At 32.4% G+C, this 20,199-nt stretch overlaps 1 protein-coding gene across 3 annotated transcripts; it reads right to left on the reverse strand.

The window, feature by feature from the left end:
* Window positions 1-450: 450 nt before the first annotated feature.
* LOC128180916 (fibronectin type 3 and ankyrin repeat domains 1 protein-like) lies at window positions 451-19,521 on the reverse strand. 3 transcript variants are annotated; one of them, XM_052849116.1, is made up of 11 exons: window positions 19,364-19,521; window positions 16,794-16,959; window positions 14,032-14,156; window positions 13,252-13,333; window positions 6,621-6,695; window positions 6,051-6,071; window positions 4,440-4,505; window positions 3,404-3,618; window positions 2,896-3,068; window positions 2,380-2,424; window positions 451-2,046 (listed from the first exon to the last, which is right to left on the reverse strand). In XM_052849116.1, the coding sequence occupies exons 1-11, from the start codon at window positions 19,368-19,370 to the stop codon at window positions 1,975-1,977; spliced, it is 1,047 nt and encodes a 348-aa protein (XP_052705076.1). In that variant the 5' UTR covers window positions 19,371-19,521; the 3' UTR covers window positions 451-1,974. The 3 variants fall into 3 exon arrangements, with proteins under 3 accessions (XP_052705076.1, XP_052705077.1, XP_052705078.1); XM_052849117.1 differs by lacking the exon at window positions 6,051-6,071; XM_052849118.1 differs by lacking the exons at window positions 451-2,046; window positions 6,051-6,071 and having other exon boundaries at window positions 2,368-2,424.
* Window positions 19,522-20,199: the final 678 nt, after the last annotated feature.

Below are 20,199 nucleotides of genomic sequence, written 5' to 3' on the forward strand. Positions count from 1 at the left end.
CCAGTGGACAAACTTCATTGATTATCAGGTCAAAGGTTATAAGGTGTGCAGCAATAATCACATCTAGTATAAATTTGCTGTTTTCTTCAAGAACACTTTGCTTGTAAGTCATCATATTCCACACTCGCAAGTTGGCTGATCTACTGGACGATCAAGAGCTATTGATTTCCAGGTCAACAGGTTATCATATGCAGCGATATATTATTACGGTATATCAAATATAATCTGACTACTATCTCCAAGAACTATAGTTGGCTGTCATTATTTGGTCCAGTCCTTAATATCTACTGATTTCTGGGTCAAAAGGTGACCTAGTTTACCTCTGTGACCATCTTTAAAAATATTGTTTTCATAACTTACCATTTTAGTAACAAATATTGATACACACAGTTCAAATAAGTGAACAACGGAATTTTCTTGATTTCTTGATATAAAACACAAATGCTAAAAATGAGTGTCTAATTTATTTGATTAAACATTTTACATATAAGTTATTAAAATAATATCTCTGCAAATACTTACCATAACAAAAATAAATGATCACAACTTGACCTCTGGTATCTAGAATCAGTTTAAGATCATGAGAATAATTACACTTTTAAACAAGGGGGAAAAAAAAGACAAAATACTTGTATAAAGCACTGTTTGACATATTGAAAATCTGTAGCTGTAAAAGAAAGCACAATCTTTAAAGCACTTTAATTTTGATTTACAAGACAGTGTTATTTTCAAATTGGTTTCTTAAAAAAATGCATATCAATTTTCTAGGTTAAAATCTTCAAAAATGGAGAGAAAAATCCAGTCTTAAAGCAGAAAATAAATTCTATGCAAAACAATAAAATAATTAAGACTTGGGTTTGGATGTTATAATGCATATGACAAGGGTGTAAATATATGAACTCGCTTTCGACAGTAAATAAATTGGACGGAGGAAAGTGACTATTTATGATTATGCGAGTTCATAAGTTTTTATATTAATAATGGACGGAAAAATAAATATTTTATGAAAATTAAAACCATTTTCTACCTGAATGTGGTTGCAGGTTGGAATTCAGGATGTAACATAATGATAATGACAAGTACAACTGTAAGATGGGTGAATTGCACAATGACAAACATTACAATTCAACTGACAACAAACTAAGTCAAACATTCCGACTAAATTACAAAATGACAATCTATAGATATTGGTGTACATATTGCATCATATTTATAATATATCTTGCATATGTGGAAAAACTTTTTTTTTATATCTGTGTGCATCAAAGTATTTGCATATTGCTTCATATAAAAGTGTTATAACAAAATTTAAACTTTAAAAGATTACAAAATTTAAACTTTAAAAAGATGTTCTTATTTTTTTTTTAATGAAAAAAGGTTGAGTGTCTTAGTCAATTCTTTAATGAACAAACATTAATTATCTTGCTGTTGAAATTTACATATAAGTGAAAATTGCCTCCATTTAAGAATTTGACACACAGACAAAGTGATTTTGCTTCTTGTGAACACAAAGTGCATATCATATGTACTTGAACCAAATGACAAAGTGTTGGGGGTTTTTCTTTAAAAAAAAAAAAGCTAATGGTATTATCTGGTACTATGTTAATAATTAACACATAAATGTACCGTACTTGGTTTTCAACATAAACAAACTACCAACAGACAGAATCTTTAAATTTTGTTTCTCGCACAAAATCTCATTCATATTTTCAAACACTTAACAATTATTTATAACAGTCTAATTATATTTTACATCATAACTTATAAATTATCTTAATAAACGTCAAAACATTTTCTCTTCTGTGCTTGTGTATCACATCTAAGATAAACTGATATCTAAGGCTACGTCAGACAACGACTCCATTCTCTGTTAAACTCAATCCTCTCTGTAATATCCAGCTTGGTTTTTTTCTCCATAATTGGTATAATGTGTGGTGTGTACATCTAAATCTGCATCATCAGTTTCGCTGACCATTACGCTAAAATGGCTCCTTTCACCTTAATGCCCTTACTTTGTACGTAGTCTTCGATTGTGCGCGCGATTTTCTGCAATATATTAAAGAGCCATAGCTATAAAGGGAATCGAATATTGATTTCTAGTCGAATTGCAACATAATTAACCCCTCTGTACTGATTATATTTCATCACAAAAGATTCTGTTGAGCAGCTTTTTCCAATAACACCCATGATGAGAAATCCCATCATAGAGCACAGATTGTGTTTGGCAATTAATTTCAGATAATGTACAAAACATGACAAATTGATAGGAAATGGGCTTGATAAGAATATTAACGACAAAGCCATTGCCATCACTGTAGTTGTTTTCCCCAGGGAAAATGCATTGTTTCAGATGATTTAGAGCTTAATTTATTCTCTTACCCTTCGTTCCATGGAATGGGCCATTTCATAGGCAGTTTTACCATACTAGAAATGAAAACATGAGATTCAAGAGATGATTTTGATTCATAAAATAGTAGTTAATAATCATGTGCATATTAATGACTAACTCCTTACTTTTGAACTCAGAAATAAAAAAAAATACATCATTACACAAGCCTTAAAGCCTAAATTGTTAAATTTATCATATGCATATAAAATTGATGGCTACATGAATCAATTCAATTTCTTATGATTTTATTTTCTTACATTATGGCACAATAAGCAATATAATTTGCCTTTATAAATTGATTAAAGTTGGACGAAATTCAAATTTTATATCAAGCAGACTGATTTTCCTTTTGACATTCGCAATTGAGAAAAGCAATACTTGTATTATACATGAACTGAATTTATATTTTAAAACATTTTTATCAATAATAAAAAAGCTTGTAGCAATTAGGATCAACAAAAATTTAAATAAATTTGGTAATATGCTGAAACTTTTTAAAAACCGACCAGGTTTTTGACAGTGATATCTGCGTTCTTCTGTAGCAACAGCTCCACTAGTTCCTGATGTCCGTTAATGATGGCTACCATTAGTGCCGTCTTACCATCCTTATCCTGGAGATTGACCTGGGCTCCACAAACCAGAAGGGTCAAGGCCACACTACGATTACCATTCACCGAAGCTATAAGGAAATCACAAATAAATATCTATAATCCAGCTGTAAATTATTTTAAAAAATGTTCACCATTTTAAATGCAGTGTTTTCAGTTCGATAGGCTATAGTTAATATGCTTAAAATTTCCACATTCTAAACTGGTCCCACAAATCCACCTCACCTCATGTTATTCACGTGTGATTATAATTAGCATTTCATTGCGATAGAATACTATCGTATTAAATTCAAACTTAGCTGCAACCATCAAATAAAAAATTCCAAATAATGTACTAAAATCTTAATACTGGGACACCCACCACACCTACCCGGTAATGAGATGTAATTAATACTAAAACACCCACCACATCTAATGAGAGGGGTCCACCCGTGGGAGTGGTCCCTCAGGTTGACATCAGCACCGTCCTTGATGATCCACTCAATGAGGCGGACATTGCCCCCGTCCACCGCCCAGTGTATGGGGGTGGAGCCCCCGCGGTCATAGTCGTCGTACCTTGCTCCGTGGCTCCGAAGAAGCTTCACCGCATCAAACTGACCCGCAAAACAGGCCAGCATTAACCTGTCCAAAGTGTAATAATACTTATTATACTTATAGTACTGTTTGCAGAGTTTTATTTTTTTGTTTTTCTCTCCCTTACTGTCAGAAAGTGATTTAAAATCAAAGGTAGAGTTGTCTCTGCTTTAATGCAAATGTGTCAGTTGGGATTTAAAGTCGGGGAAAATCTTTAACATGATAGCTGCATGGATAAAAACTAAAGACTCAGTGGCATGAAATTAAGAATCATAGCATGAAAATGGTGGTTTTGTTAAAGGTTAATCTTTTGAAAATGATATAATAAGATCTGCTGTATTCTTATTGACAATGTGTATATTTATAAGCATGCATGATACATATAATTATTTTTACAGAGCAATTGAACGTATGATGTATAATTAATATGCAGGATTTCATGTGTTCATAAAAACAGTCCTTCAAGGAAAGGGGTGAACTACAGATCACATCACAATAATAAAATTGGTAAATTTAATTTCAGTTGGATATGGAAAGTGCACATGCATTTTGATTATGAACTGTACTCTAAAAAAACCCTTCTTTTTAAAAAATGGATTGCACTGCGCATTATCAGCCAGGATAATTAGATGGAATGGTCATATGATATGTGGGTGCTGTTTGCCTGTTAATGATATATATTAATCTCGGTCTTTTGAAAAGAAATTCTTCTGGCCTTTAAAAACTGAATGATCATTGATTACAATGCATAAGAGTGCAATGCAATAGTGTCTCTTCTCTCTTCAGGGCTTTTTTTCTTGATGTTATTTAATTCGGTGTCTTTTATGTCATTCGATTTTCTTGTCTTTTTTTACGTAATATGCACTTACGCTGTTTTGCCTGAATCATTTTTTGCATTGACGTCTGCACCATGTCTGATAAGAATCTCCATAATGCTGAAATATAAGATGATAAATTATATAAAACGATAAAAAAAAATCTGATACTCAATAGCTGTATTCACAAATGTGGCCACATTTCACAGTAGCCAGAATTTCCTAGCCACTTTTATATATCTTTAAATACTATGAGGCTTAAAAAAAAGAGTTGTTACATAACTTTTTGCCTGTAAACCAAATATTTGACATTAAATAATTCATGTTTCTATAAACTTTCACGCTATAAGCACTATAAGGCAGTCTGAATCATGCACCCAAGTCAGAGGTTTCAAGCACCAAAATGTCATCAAACAGATTCAAATAGATTGATGTATTCAAAGTCATTTTGACTTAATCTTAATTTACACAAAGGCAGGCATGCAACTGACAAGTGCTTACATTTTTGCCACCCAAATACTGTCACGTACCTGCATAAAGGGAGACCTGATTTATGTACAAAAGTTTTTCTGATTTAATACCAGTATTTCAACCTGCGCACAATGAAAAGTACCAGTGTGTGTGTGTGTGTGTGTGTGTCTCTATATATATATATATATATATATATATATATATATATATATATATATATATATATATATATATATATATATATATATATATATATATATATATATATATATATATATATATATATATATATATATATATATATATATATATATATATATATATATATATATAAAACTTTTTATTTTATTTGGATATATAAATTATATATATATACACACACACACTATTACTGTTACATACAGAAAACAGGGCTAAATTCATCAACACAGACACTGATTATTAATATATAATTTTCATTCCAGTTTAATGTCATTTTGATTGTTATATGTACAACATACCCAGTAATATCATTTTGTTCCATATATATATATATATATATATATGTATAATTCGGAGAAAAGTTATTGGGCCTTTGGAATAACCCAGTAATTTGCTAGATAATGTTTCATGTACAGTTTAATACAGAGTAAATTCTCATCACCTCAACATAACACCAAGATGAAAAAGTAAACTGTACCAATAAAAGCATACAAAATCTTCCTTAGCTCCCTCAACCACAGTACTTTCCACCAGTCCATATACCAGCTAAGTACAAAATTCACCTCATTTACCTGGTTCTTCAGTCTTATAAACCCCCATTACCAGTATCCAAAAAGACAACCATAAAACAACTACCGATATGTACAAAATCTAACTCATTTGCACCTATCATGAATACCCAATAGCCAGACTAACATGTACATTGTATGTGTTTTAATACATGTACCTTGAACAAACCATCTTTAAAAAACCTGATACCCTGAGACAGTCAGTAATATTTTTTGTACTATTTCTACCTTAATCACCTCAGACATATTTTCAAGTCAATTTAACCCAATACTTTTCTAATGAAGGCAGACAAGCACTGTTCTATGTATGTACAAAATATACCTCATTCTCCCCACCAAGTTGACATGTGACTCAAATTGTACATTGCAAATGCAGGAAGCTTTAAACCAGCTTGCTAAGAAAGACTATATGACCAAAATTTACCTTTCTGCTCCGAAATCTTTCCTGTGACAGAATCACCAGATGCTCATACATGTAATGATTCTTATATCATAGCCATAGAATTACCAATAATAATTGGTTAGCAAAAGTTATTTTATCTATATGAAGTGACTGAATATATTTCTGCCTTTAAACATACATAATTTTTTATCATGCAGTCAAAAAATACGGAACGTCGCCTTCTTCTTTATACATGTATAATCAAAATTACTGGTACATGTATTTGTTTCTTAATTAAATTATTTTATCAAATTGAAAAAAAGAATATAAAAACCACCCCATATTGCAATTTTCTAAGAGACCTTAGTGCTTAATACAGAGAATATATGGTTTGTACTTAATTCTTTCAGTAAAATTGCACACAAACATAAGAGAAAGAAAAACCTCTTTTTGGCATGGTTCATGCTATGTAACAATGAAACACAATGAGAGAGGGTAATTAAATAATCATAAGATGCAATACAGGTATCTTGTTGTGGATTCATAGAATTGGGAAATGGGAGGGATGGTGTTAAAAATAATTAAAAACCATAAGGCATGCAACAGACATACTCTGTATATCCTTTCTGAGAGGCCTGCATGAGTCCAGTAAAGCCATATTTGTCTGGAACATCAATGGGAACATCTCTGAAATATGAAAACAAGGCACATCAAAATCTGAACAATTGACATTATACATGTAAATAAAGAAGAACAGTGCTAAAATATTCATCACTATTATAATTCAATCCTTCTGACAGTTTAGAATTCGTGCATGAAACAAAATATTGATTATAAGAATTGTATTCATTAATTAGCTATATAGCCCGCCATTCCCATTCTGATGATTTCCCTGACCAACAGAGCGGTATTGAGTTCTTTTGCCGTTTTTACGACCATAAAATATCAGACTGAGTTTTCAATTACTAATGCCCTACTGAGAGTAGCCTAGCTATGTTTAATAAATTAGGTCCAGAGTCTGATTCAAAAACTAATAAACTATTTAGTTAATGAATATCTTAAAGTGTCATTTATTTTGCTGATACTGGTAATTGAAAAATCATCTTCGCCAGTTACCGTAAACACTTGTCAATAAAAAGTTTTTTGTCTGCAGGACAAAAGTTGTGTTTCTGGAGATGAAAAAATTCAGACTAATTTCAGTTTTAATGGTGAAAATTATTTGGTCTACATGAAGTTCTAGAATATACTCCCAAATATAGATCCTAGACTTTTACCAAAATAAATTTCAATAACTTTGATCAATAATATTAATATTTTTAATGCAGTATTTATACCTCTGAATGAATCTATTGGCGGTATAAAACTGAGTACTGAAACAAATTATCATATTATACATAACAGGAATTTTTATTAGCATTATATGCATTTTTATTGATAATTATTATACATTAAAAAAAAACAATAATAAAGGTTCTGATTTGAAGTTGGAATTAAAAGACACATATAAAGTGACACAATTTATTTATTTATTTTTTTTTGGGCGGGGGGGGGGTGGTTCAGTTGAAATATTCATGCAAATCATGGCAATCTACCAGTTGAGGAATGTACATGTATTACCAACTTATGTAAATATCAAATTTAATGCAAAGTGGTAACTATGGTAGCCATCTAGAATATGATATTTAGCACTAAAATTTAAGGTAATACATTTTTCTATGTAGCCTATAAGGTTAGAGTCAATCAAAATCGCAGAGCCAAGGCTACACAGGTGCAACCATCTTGAACCCAGCCATCCCGGATTTTGCTTATTTTATTACCTGCATGTTCAACTTAAAGTACCTAAATGCACCAGGTATATTTTTGTGATGCCTTTAACATAATATGAAAAAAGAAAATAAACTTTTATATGAGATAAATATTTCATTAAAGTGCCATCACACGGTTGTCACCCAATACCAGAATTAACGTTTCATTGCTTTGGCCTTAACTCCCTGTGTGTTATTGCATTTCCTGCTTGGATAGAGAATCATCTGGATTATTTACAACACACAAGTTTTTCTCTCCTTTCCTAGCATCTATACAGTATTGATTCGCCTCTGTACGCAATGAATTTTACTGACACCTATCAATAATTGATATTCGTATACCAATCTTTCCACATCATGAAATAGATATATATATTTTTTTATTTTAAAGACAGGGCTTATTATAAGGCATATTAAAAGAAATATGCATGTACATATAAATGGGTAAATTCCTATAGTAGACCAAGTTTGCTTTAACTAGGTGTGAAAGGAGAAATGCAAAGGTCGTCGTCGGGAGCCCCGGGTTTGAAGATGGAATTAAACAAGGTGTTGAAAAGCTAAACAAAGAGGAGCTGAATACCTGTAAAGATCAAACTATCTGTGCAAACATATTAATCCCGTTTACCAATCAACAATGGTAAAAAAGAGGGTGATTATAGGGTAGACCGTAATTTGACGCGGCACTAAATTCTGGACCTGCCGATTATTGATATAGTTATGAGATTCATAGAATAAACAGCCTTGATGTATGGATAAAGACGTTTCAATACACAATCACGGAAAATGAAAAAAGTAAACGTTGATCTGAGTGAAGTCCCGACAATGGGAGACAGAAATTCAATGGCCGTATTGTCATACATTTCAAAACTGGCAAATTGACATGAATATATGTTTTTTTCCTATATGAATGATAAGCAATATCTAACATGATAATCTATATTCACTTCTTTTATTCAACTAACCTATAATTTCATATCAAAATCATTCTGCATATCATGTATACTAGGATACTAAGATTTTAATTGTACAGCTGGAACTCATATCATTCAGTGCATTTATAATTTGGTGGTACGTTTTGGCTATTTGAATTTCAAAGGTTGTTAGTTCAAACGCTTAAAGAAGAACAATTCATTTTGCCATTCAATTAGTGCAGTCACATGCTTCTTACTTAAGAGTAATCAATTCCAATGTCAATTAAAGCTGTTGCTAAGTTTTATGCAGCATGTTCCATTGGTGTCTATGATAAGTGTGCATGGCAAACATACATGTATCTTAATTAACTTTCTTCATACGTGTTACATAACATTCAACATGGAAACTTCATTAGTTTAGGACAATATGATTAAGTCTTCTTTGATCTATTGATTCATTTCTACTCTGTATACCAGGTACTCTTTTAAAATTTTTAAAAAATAAATGAATTTTTTTGAAATGATTTAAAAAATAATTTTCAAAAAATATCTAAATTATACCAGTTATTGAAATTCACATCTTTCAGACGACATTGATGGACAAAATTGGACAGAAATTGCCTCGAACAGGACCATTTTGTAAAGGATTGATAGTGCATATAGTTTATACCTATAAGAGTTGTCTCTTTTGTAAGAGGGGTATTGCACCTTAAAATATCTTCTTTTAATAAATAAATTAAGTTTTCTAATTATCAATCGAAAACCTTTAAATCGAAATTGTCCTTGCTTGCATAAGATTAAGCTCATAGTCAAAAATACATGATACCAAGTTGGGCTCAGAAAATCAATTAACTTTTTGAACTTCTTTGGGCTTAAATAAAGTAGAAATGTAAATATCTTGTGTCATCATTACAGAGCAATCATTAATTGAGGTGCTTTTGAAGTTTCGAAATTTCCTTTATCTATTTATATAGTTCTATCCGTAATACATATAACTTTTATTTGCAAACCTTGATGTAAATCAACACTGACCAGAAGGAAGGTATTTAAGAACAATGATCTTTTTTTTTTTTTAGTTGTCCAAATATCTTCTATTCATAAAAGACAGCCAAATTGATAGGGCCTAAAATACAGCATGGGTAAATACAATACAGGCAACTTTACAGCTGTGTTCAATTAATGTGCGTGATGACGTCAAATATTTCAATTAGAAATTGATTTTGAACACCTAGAATTTGATATCCGTTATGAAAGACTAGGAATAACCATCTGGGAATGAAATACATTCAATAGTTCCATGGAATTTGCTTTTCAGAAATCTATATATCTGTTAAGCATCGCTCAGAAAAAGAAAACTGAAAGCAATGTTTATTTGGATACATGGTGTTTGTTCTCTGGGACAATTGAAAAGAAAGAGGATGGCATCTCTTTTAAAAAAATGTGAATGATGCAAACACATTAAGTATGGACCTGAATCTGTTCTAACCGATGATTTTTTTTTTATTAATCGACATATTGTCGGATAGTGTCTCTCAGAGAGAAAAAGAGAGAGAGAGAGAGATTCCTAGCTCTAATAAAATTATCAAGCTTGAATCACTGACATAGAAATCAAAATTTAAAGATATATATTTGTATACCCTAATTTCTCTTTTATGGGAGAGCTAGGGTCTGTACAAACTAAATAGAGTTATAATGTATAGGTCTTATATATCATCAATTCATCATGCACACAATACATCAAACTGGTACAGAAAAGTTAATGAACAATGGTCCGAATAGAATTCTGAATTGGGAGGGATATATCTGAAATACAAATCATTTAAAAAACCGTTATGTGTTACTTTTTTTTGAAAAATGAACACTCCATGCACAACATATTAGGTCACTTTAATATGGTGATAAGAGATTGGGGGTACCATTTGAAAACTCATTCGACCCCGGTGGATTTTAAAACACAATTACAAGGTTTTATAGCCTGTCCCAGCCTTGTTAAATGTAGATGTGTTAACGAGCAGTTATATTCAGTTGACTAGCCAACCACACACGGTTAAATGCAAACATATTATACTGGTCAGTCGACCAGTTTAGGCTAGTAGCAAACAATCAGCTGTGGACTTACTTAGGCATAAGTCTGAAAGGAAAGCAAATCTCTGATCATTAGGATATGAAATCAATACATTTGTAAATATCTGTACATTGTTAAAGATAAATATGGGTATAGTGTCAAATTTCAAGATTAATTTACCTACTCTGTACAGTATAAACAGAAAAAAGAAAGGTTTTCAAGCAAGCCATATATCAACTTATTATTTTCCTAAAATATTAACAATTTTCAAAATTTATATGAAAGGTTTTTTTAAAAAATAAACAAAACTAAGCAAACCATCTGAATTCAGGCCATGAAGAGAAATTCTCTTTTAACTGATTCACAGAAAGAGAATATTTTGATGTGGATATCAGGTAAATTTTTACCTGATAAAACTAACGCAGTTTCTTACGCATGTAATTCTAACGTTATCATAACATAGGTAATTACGTTTCATTGTGTTCCAATTATACCAGTAAACAAAAACAAACTGTTGAATGTCGAAATCTGACAAATCATTATGCTAAATCTACTGAATTCTTAAGAAGTTTGTTTGTTGGTTTTGATAAATATTCTCTCTAAGAAACTTTAAACAATCAGGTATTCTCTAACAATCATGCAATCTCTATAATTAGATTTTGCAATTCAACACGTCTTTTGATTGAAATTCTAAATTAATGCAGTACCATTTGCTTGTATACCCAGCTTAGCATGGGGAATAATCAATGGGTAAAAAACATGCAATGCACCAAAAAACACACCCATCTTAGAGAAAACAAAACCCTTAAGTAAACTTCACCTTTTATTGCCCTGTAAAATTCATTATAATATTTGAGCATTAATCAATAGCCGAGAATTGTTTTACATGAATATTAGCATCCATATTCAAAGTCACATAAAAGGAAAACAAATATTTTACTTCCACTTGAGCTAACATGGACCATATATTCATCATAAATCAACATTTTCCAAATTATGTGCACCACGGCGGTACCTAATCTCCTAAAAATTCCAAATTTATCGCCTATTGGACACTAAATATATCAAATCTTGGACAAATCAAACCCTTGGTTCTGTCGTATATCCGGCTAACTTAAATGGCTTTCAGATAAAGCTCAATTTGCCGTTATAAGGTCAATGGGATACTATATACAGATTGTAATGAAGGGCCAGTAATCTCTAAGGCAAATAGAGTTGAAATGTTACTTTAATATATTAACAAAAGGAAAGAGAAAATTTGATGATCAAATCAACAGTTGTTCCAAGGCAATATAGCACCAGATTTTAAATGTGATAAAGTGTCAGGAAAATGAATAACATGAGAGTTTTGTGTCATCTGATCACTTGCACCTTTTAAACATTTCTTTTCACCCTCTTTGTGAACTTGTCTCTGTGTGGTTGTGGTTACTGTCAATATTGCTCATTGCAGACTTTGGTGCAAACTTTCCAAATTGGCAAACAAGCTTACAAATTCTCTAGAAACTGCCTTGGGAGATCAATTATAGCTAATAGTTATTTCTTTTTATGTTTCCAATTTCTAATTCTATAAATCTGAAGATGAGAACCCTCAAAATACATACTTTAATTAAGTACAATTCAGACAAAAAAGCTGCACGCAAGATTTCAACTTCACCCCTAAACTAACACCGAAAAAAGAATTTTCATACAGCGATTCTAGAATTTAATACAAAACTTGATATACCATGTTTAAATTGACTCGGTTTTACTCATCAAAAACAAGAGGGTTAAAAAAATAAAATGGAAGAGAAAATAAAATCTGCATACAGCATCTCCTCTATATATAGTTGTGTGTTTCCTAGTTTATTCAGTACAGATGTACTGACTGAGCCTTGCATTGTATTGACTGAGCTTTGTATTGTATTGACTAAGCCTTGTGTTGTATTGACTGAGCCTTGTGTTGTATTGACTGAGCCTTGTATTGTATTGACTAAGCCTTGTGTTGTATTGACTGAGCCTTGTGTTGTATTGACTGAGCCTTGTATTGTATTGACTGAGCCTTGTGTTGTATTGACTGAGTCTTGAGTTGTACTGACTGAGCCTTGTGTTGTATTGACTGAGCCTTGTGTTGTATTGACTGAGCCTTGTATTGTATTGTATTGACTAAGCCTTGTATTGTATTGTATTGACTAAGCCTTGTGTTGTATTGACTGAGCCTTGTGTTGTATTGACTGAGCCTTGTATTGTATTGACTAAGCCTTGTGTTGTATTGACTGAGCCTTGTGTTGTATTGACTGAGCCTTGTATTGTATTGACTAAGCCTTGTATTGTACTAAGCCTTGTGTTGTATTGACTAAGCCTTGTGTTGTATTGACTGAGCCTTGTGTTGTATTGACTGAGCTTTGTGTTGTATTGACTGAGCCTTGTGTTGTATTGACTGAGTCTTGAGTTGTACTGACTGAGCCTTGTGTTGTATTACTCACCCTGTGTCCAGTATCCTCTCTATCTCCATCAGATCTTCCCTAATGATGGCCCGGTGTAGATGTTCACCATTCAATGGCTCCTCTACAAAATTACTCTTATTGTAGAAACAAACACATTTTCAAAAATTATGAAAAAAAATTATTTTCCATTAAACCTGAGGCATTATTATCCGCGTTAAATCGCCAAAAGCACATCTCCCAGATTTTAAAATTCTTGCTTTTATTTTTCAAATAGATGTAAAGTTACCAGTAATGAATCTTTGATAAAAATTTGGCATTCAAAATTTTTTATTCTCGCAATTTGACGAAAAAGGTTTAATCGCAGAATTAGGTACTGGCATAAAGTAAGGAATGTACAGTAAATGAACAAAACCATTTTGATTACCAATTACCTCAAACTTGTAATAGACTTGATATATAATGCAGTTTAAAAAGTTTATTTAATATAAAGGAACAAAAACTCATTCATTCAGTATTATGAGGTCTGGGTGATCAAAAGATTTGATCATGCCTGACCGTATTTGATCATCTCATAATATTCAAAGAAAGATTCCTTATTACTTATGTATCTATATCATTTTTCAGCAACAATACAAATATATAATTAGAAAAATCAATGATGAAATGTATCGAACTATGCATTACAATCAATCGTGGTGAAGACTTAAATGTTAGCAGTGCTATAATACTTACTGGTGGTGGACACTGTCAGATGTTAGTAGTGCTATAGTACTTACTAGTGGTCAACACTGTCACATTTATCAGTACTATAGTACTTACTAGTGGTGGACACTGTTAGATGTGGGCCCCATTCACTGTTTTCTGCATTGGTCATGAAGCGTATTCTGTATTTGTATGTAGTCTGGGGGTCCGCCCCAGTGACTGTGTGTGAATGTGCATAACCCCTAGAAAGAGAAGAAAAAAAACCCAGTTCATAATAAGAAGAAGTCAGAATAAAAATTCTCTATGATTATTAATCTGAAGATAAACATCATTAGACTTCCTAAGAAAGTGCATAGTTGCAGTAATTCTATCAGTGATATCTTTGCAGCATGCCTGACCATTTTTCCCAAGAAATGTACTACTTACTGGTGAATTTAACACCAAGCACATGAAATAATTTGACAAACATACATGTGCAAGAAATTGAATGACACACAGATTTAGATAATTATGGACTTTCTCTCATTCAGTTCATATGAGGAGAACAATAATGTAGGAACACAACAAGCTCTAAACATCATCAAAGTACTAATAAGCTGAAAAGAATGAACAAACACTGGGGAGTAAAGCTGTATTATATAATAAAAGACCAACAAGCAGCACTCAGTAACTCCTGAAAGCTGTACATGTACTAGTACATGTACCATTTGATTGTTACGCAATAGTTTATGTCAATTCAATAAAATATCAATTTGTCTATTTCAGTGTACGTGTAGTTCAAATATCTACAGACAAGGAGCTACCTAAAGTACAACCTCCACCTTATCAACACAGCTTATTTGCAAAAATGTCAGCTAATCATGCTATCGGTAATAATCTGGCAACAAATATCAAATGAGAAAATTAGTATCCATACTTTTGAATTGTCAACACTGATCAAACAGCGAGCTCAAACATTGTGTAATTTCATTGACCAGTGACTGGCAATGATCGGATCCATCAATGCCATTCCAAGAGTACACCTGTATACAGGTAACACACACAGACTCAGCTGGATACCGAGCAGATCAAAGATGGTGTATCCGATAGGGAAAAGGGAAAAGAAAACACTTATAGTACTCACAAATTAAATGTGCTACTAAGACAAATAGTAACCAAATAATAGAATTTCTCTCTCTCTTTCTCTCGCTCTCTCTCGCTCTCTCTCTCTCTCTCTCTCTCTCTCTCTCTCTCTTTCACGCCTCCTCTTGTCATAATGGCACATAAATTGTTAAACTTTGATCAATTGGAAAATGCATAACAATGATATATATTGTACAAGGCCAAATAGAATGCTATCAGCTGTCATGTCCAATTACTAGGCTATATACAGCCATTCAAAATCACACAGACTCTTCATTAAACCTCAGTGTTATCTTAATTCAATGCTGTAAAACTGTACACGTGTATTTTAATAGGACAACCTCATTAAAAAAAGGAGGTCTAAGATTCGATAAATTTTTTCAACAGCAATTTCTTGTATCTACATATCACAAATGAACATTAATAATACCCATACATGTATAGTAAACAAGTCAACCTGAAAGCATTTAAAACGCATTTCATTTCCTATTTACCAGCTAGTATACTGGCATTTGACAGAGTCTCATGCAGTTATTTATCACACATACCATTACCAACTACGCAAAATCCTTTTTTTTTTGTTACTTTATAAGTATTGTCTTAAGATATCACAATGCATGAGATCGGTAAGGTTTTGTTACATTCCATTAAAATGATTTACAGAAAAGATCCAAAGGACAAATTCAAAGAGTGGTCTGGTAGAAGGGGGGGGGGGGAATACTTTTATTCCAAGTTTCTTTAAACCTCCAAGTCTAACAAATACATGCAAAGTACTTGAAAATAAATCCCTGGATTTACCTTTACGCCTTTCAAAAGTGAGGACATGACTATAGGGATGGCAATGGGGTATTGGGTTATCATAATTACAGTGTTCAGATTTATTTATCATGGGGCCAGATGATGTCATTGTTAGCCTAGGCTTGGTTAGTCAAATCCTTCCATGTGTATGCTAGTGCAGCTAGGGCCTTACACAAAGACATGCCAATTTTGAAGACCAAATAATTCATCTTTGTGATAACAGTGAAATATGGTTATACTGTTTACACGTTTAACAAATTTGTGCTTATATTGAAATCAGTTATTTGACAGTTGTGATGGAGCTTTATGCATTTACAACAAAACTTTGGCACTCACAAATTTTATATATATTCTTGCATTTTGATACAAAACAATGGGATCATGGAATTAAGTATTTTTGTACACGTTGCCCCATGAGTTGTGTCTGTCCTGTATAATCTATACTTACGTGTACACGTTGCCCCATGAGTTGTGTCTGTCCTGTATAATCTATACTTACGTGTACACGTTGCCCCATGAGTTGTGTCTGTCCTGTATAATTGATACTTACGTGTACACGTTGCCCCATGAGTTGTGTCTGTCCTGTATAATCTATACTTACGTGTACACGTTGCCCCATGAGTTGTGTCTGTCCTGTATAATCTATACTTACGTGTACACGTTGCCCCATGAGTTGTGTCTGTCCTGTATAATCTATACTTACGTGTACACGTTGCCCCATGAGTTGTGTCTGTCCTGTATAATCTATACTTAAAGTGTACACGTTGCCCCATGAGTTGTGTCTGTCCTGTATAATCTATACTTAAGTGTACACCTTGCCCCATGAGTTGTGTCTGTCCTGTATAATTGATACTTACGTGTACACCTTGCCCCATGAGTTGTGTCTGTCCTGTATAATTGATACTTACGTGTACACGTTGCCCCATGAGTTGTATCTGTCCTGTATAATTGATACTTACGTGTACACGTTGCCCCATGAGTTGTGTCTGTCCTGCTCCTGTAGACACACCTTCACCATCTCCTTCCCCCCAGCCTCCTCTTTAGCTTTGTCCAGAGCCTCATTCCAGAACAACTCTATACTGTAATGGGTGACCTTTCCTACCACTGGGGGAGGGGGACGGGACACTGTAACGGATAGATATAGTACATGTAATCTGTGATCAACGGTGTAACAGATAGTTATATTACACATAATCGGTAATCAACACTGCAATGGTCAATGGATAGATATATTACATGTATATGTGATCAACACTGCAACGAATAGATATATTGCATGTATATGTAATCTGTGATCAACACTGTGATATATTACACATATTATATGACACTTTAACAGAGAGATCTATCTCTTGTCAGTGATTTTCTTACAGGTCCAAATTTCAGCCCTTTGCCCTAGCTTACATATCGATACCGGTATTTTAAAAAAATTCTAATTGAACCTGTAATTTTAACCCAATATAAATCTTTTTGATTAAAAAAAATTACTTTAAAGTGTGGAAAAGGAGAACACCAACAATAGTACAGTGTACAAAAATCACTCAATTATTTTTTCCTTATTTTAGAGCCATAAGCCTCTTTTTAAAAGCAAGAGAAAAATATCTGCACCTGATTATATAATCTGTGATCAATGTATTTGTTAGTCTTTATTAACCTGACAAAAATTTCAAATTGATACAAGAAAAAAAATTAACTGCTGCCACAAGATCAAAGGCATACTAAAACGCATTCTGATCACCCGTTGATACTTGGAATGAAGTGTGAAATCTTTCCTTATTTAAATGTCATTTTATGAGTTTAAAGTTTGGTGTTTACCAAATCAAACATAGGAAAACTGTTCAACCAATACATTGTACTTGAAATGGAAAATCAAAGACGATACAATATATGTATAAATCTATTTACTTCTTATTAATAGCAACTTTCATCAATCTGGTAATTAAGTTTCGGTAAAAAAAATATCAAATTTAATGAAAGTAATATCGAGCACTTATTCAATGTATGATTGTAGCTATACAAATCAATTATTAATTCAACATGAATTCTTAATTTCCTATAATCATAATACATGTAAAAGCAAAAAAAACATGTCAATGCAAGAGTGCCTTTATCGTCCCAAGGACAATGCTTGAACTAATTGAACGGCAGTCGGCACTGATAGGATCTCCTCATTTGTAGCGGAAATGATCGCAATCACTGGTTATCTCCAAAAACAAATGCATGGATACCCGGCACCTTGATTCCAGTATCTTAATGTCAGCTCTTATCAGCGGCTTGTTTCCCATGATTGTGTGTTTATCCTCTTATTTTGAGACTCCAGACTTTTGAATCATGATTGATCTGTTGGTCCAATTCAATAAAATAAATTGGCTGTTTTGCTGAACTGATCAACTACGCATTTTTTAACTGCAAGTTTGGGGTTTTTTTTAGGGGTGTGCAATACAAAGCGTTAAGTTTTTGCCTGATTGAGTGGCTTTCAGTTTTTTAATATACATGTATATCTGCACCACTTGACAGGGCACTGAACTCTATATATACATTAATGTCCTGCTATTTAAATTGTATTCATAAATAAATTCTACTGTCTGATGTCAAATTGGGTTCTAGATTGTTCGGTAAATAATGAATAATGATCTAGATACATATTAGATTGTTATTCAAATGATAAACAGATCTTCTTTCTTAGAAAAAAGTACTGGTATGATCTAGACATTTATGATTCATGACATTTAAGTTCATTATTTTAAGTTAATTTTAAATTTCTTTCTTTCCTTAATTTAATCAAAGTTGAAACAATAGATAATTGTCATTTTACTATCTAGCATTGCTTATTTTGAAGATTCTTAAGGAAAGAGTTAGTCTTAATTCACTTAAAAATCAAACTTAACATAAAAATTCCATAATAAATTTCATAAAAGTGTATATTAAAACAGAATCCATTATCCCATTGAATAATAATATAAAAACCTAATAATGAAAACCCTATAATATAATAACCTAATATAATGTAATAACATGTTTGCAATATAAGACCCCATATACTGATATAGGAATGCATCATGTGTAAGCATACAACAAATATTTTTAAACATTTTTTTATTTATTAATGTATCATATTGCACTATTGTTTTGCAATTGATCCTAACTTTTAAATTATTTAATCTATAAAATGAGCAATAAAATAATCATTCTTGAAATCCACTGACTCAGGGAAAGCAAATATAAATGAAAAGGGGGGGGTGGTTGGGGGGGGGGGGGGGGTTACTGTCTAGTTTGTTTAGTTAGACCATCAGTCCATCACAGCATAATGTCAAGTAAATATGTCATAAGAAATACGTTAATACATATTTACAGCACAAAAAGGTAAGATATACAAGAAAAGAAGAAATGTCATAAAAACGTGTTTACTATAAGAATTTGATCAGAGCAGAACTTCCTGTCAACAGTAAACAAATCTTAATTTATCGTCTGTGCTCCAATAAATTGACGTAAAATTTCAAACAACATAATCGTGTCTATCTAAACTTACGTGGCATTGGAAATTAAATTCCTCAAGAAGAAATATAAACTTCACACAAACTTATCCAGAGTTGGAATGTTGTCGTCAGTAAGCGGTCTTTCCACTCTAATGCTCTCTTATAAATGGAGATAATTTTTAGTACTTACGAAATTCAAACAACTCGTACATAGAATGCATTACCCCCCCCCCCCCCCCCCCCCCACTCCTCCAATTACAAAGCGCCTTTCGTCCTTATCTATCACCATAAAAAATGAAGAGATGTCATTTTTAAATATTCTTCATTAAAATTCAGAAGTATTTAAAAACATTCTTTAAACGGAAAGAAACCTGTTTAGTATGGAGGCCTCTTTGTGTCAAAATTACTTTTATATTTTAGGCGTGCGGTAAAACACTTTGTTTTCGCGATTAAACGAGTAATTCACGCAATATTACACAAAAAAAAAAATCAAACAAACAAATAAATTTCGCGACATGTTGTGAAAACTTTCACGAATTTACCCTAATCTTTTGTACTTATATAATGTATGAAGCATTTAAACTATACGAGTCGTTTGTCCCGATCAACGTAAAATGAATGTTTTTAAGTTATGTAATTAAATTAATTTGTCCAATTACTGGAGTGGAACTCGTTGTAACCCGAGTTCGGTCCCCATGATTTACAGTGGTTGTATGTGACAGGGTATGGCGGTCCCCCGCTTTAATACGTGAGTTCTCTCCGGATACTCCTGCTTCCTCCCACATCAATGATCCCTGGATTTTATTGATTTGAACTGGCGTATGCGTATAATTTTACAACATAACAACATTTTCAAAAAGTAGATGTATCACTTTTTTTAAAAGAATTT

Source organism: Crassostrea angulata, chromosome 4 (assembly GCF_025612915.1).
Source record: "Crassostrea angulata isolate pt1a10 chromosome 4, ASM2561291v2, whole genome shotgun sequence".
Taxonomy (NCBI): domain Eukaryota; kingdom Metazoa; phylum Mollusca; class Bivalvia; order Ostreida; family Ostreidae; genus Magallana; species Magallana angulata.

Excerpts from the sequence above, each read along its gene's own strand:
- LOC128180916 (XM_052849116.1), bottom strand. Across the intron at positions 3,069-3,403 it reads GACCCCTCTCATTAGATGTG|CTTCGGTGAATGGTAATCGT; the intron begins GTGGGTGTTTTA and ends ATTTCCTTATAG. Across the intron at positions 2,047-2,379 it reads CCCATTCCATGGAACGAAGG|AAAATCGCGCGCACAATCGA; the intron begins GTAAGAGAATAA and ends AATATATTGCAG.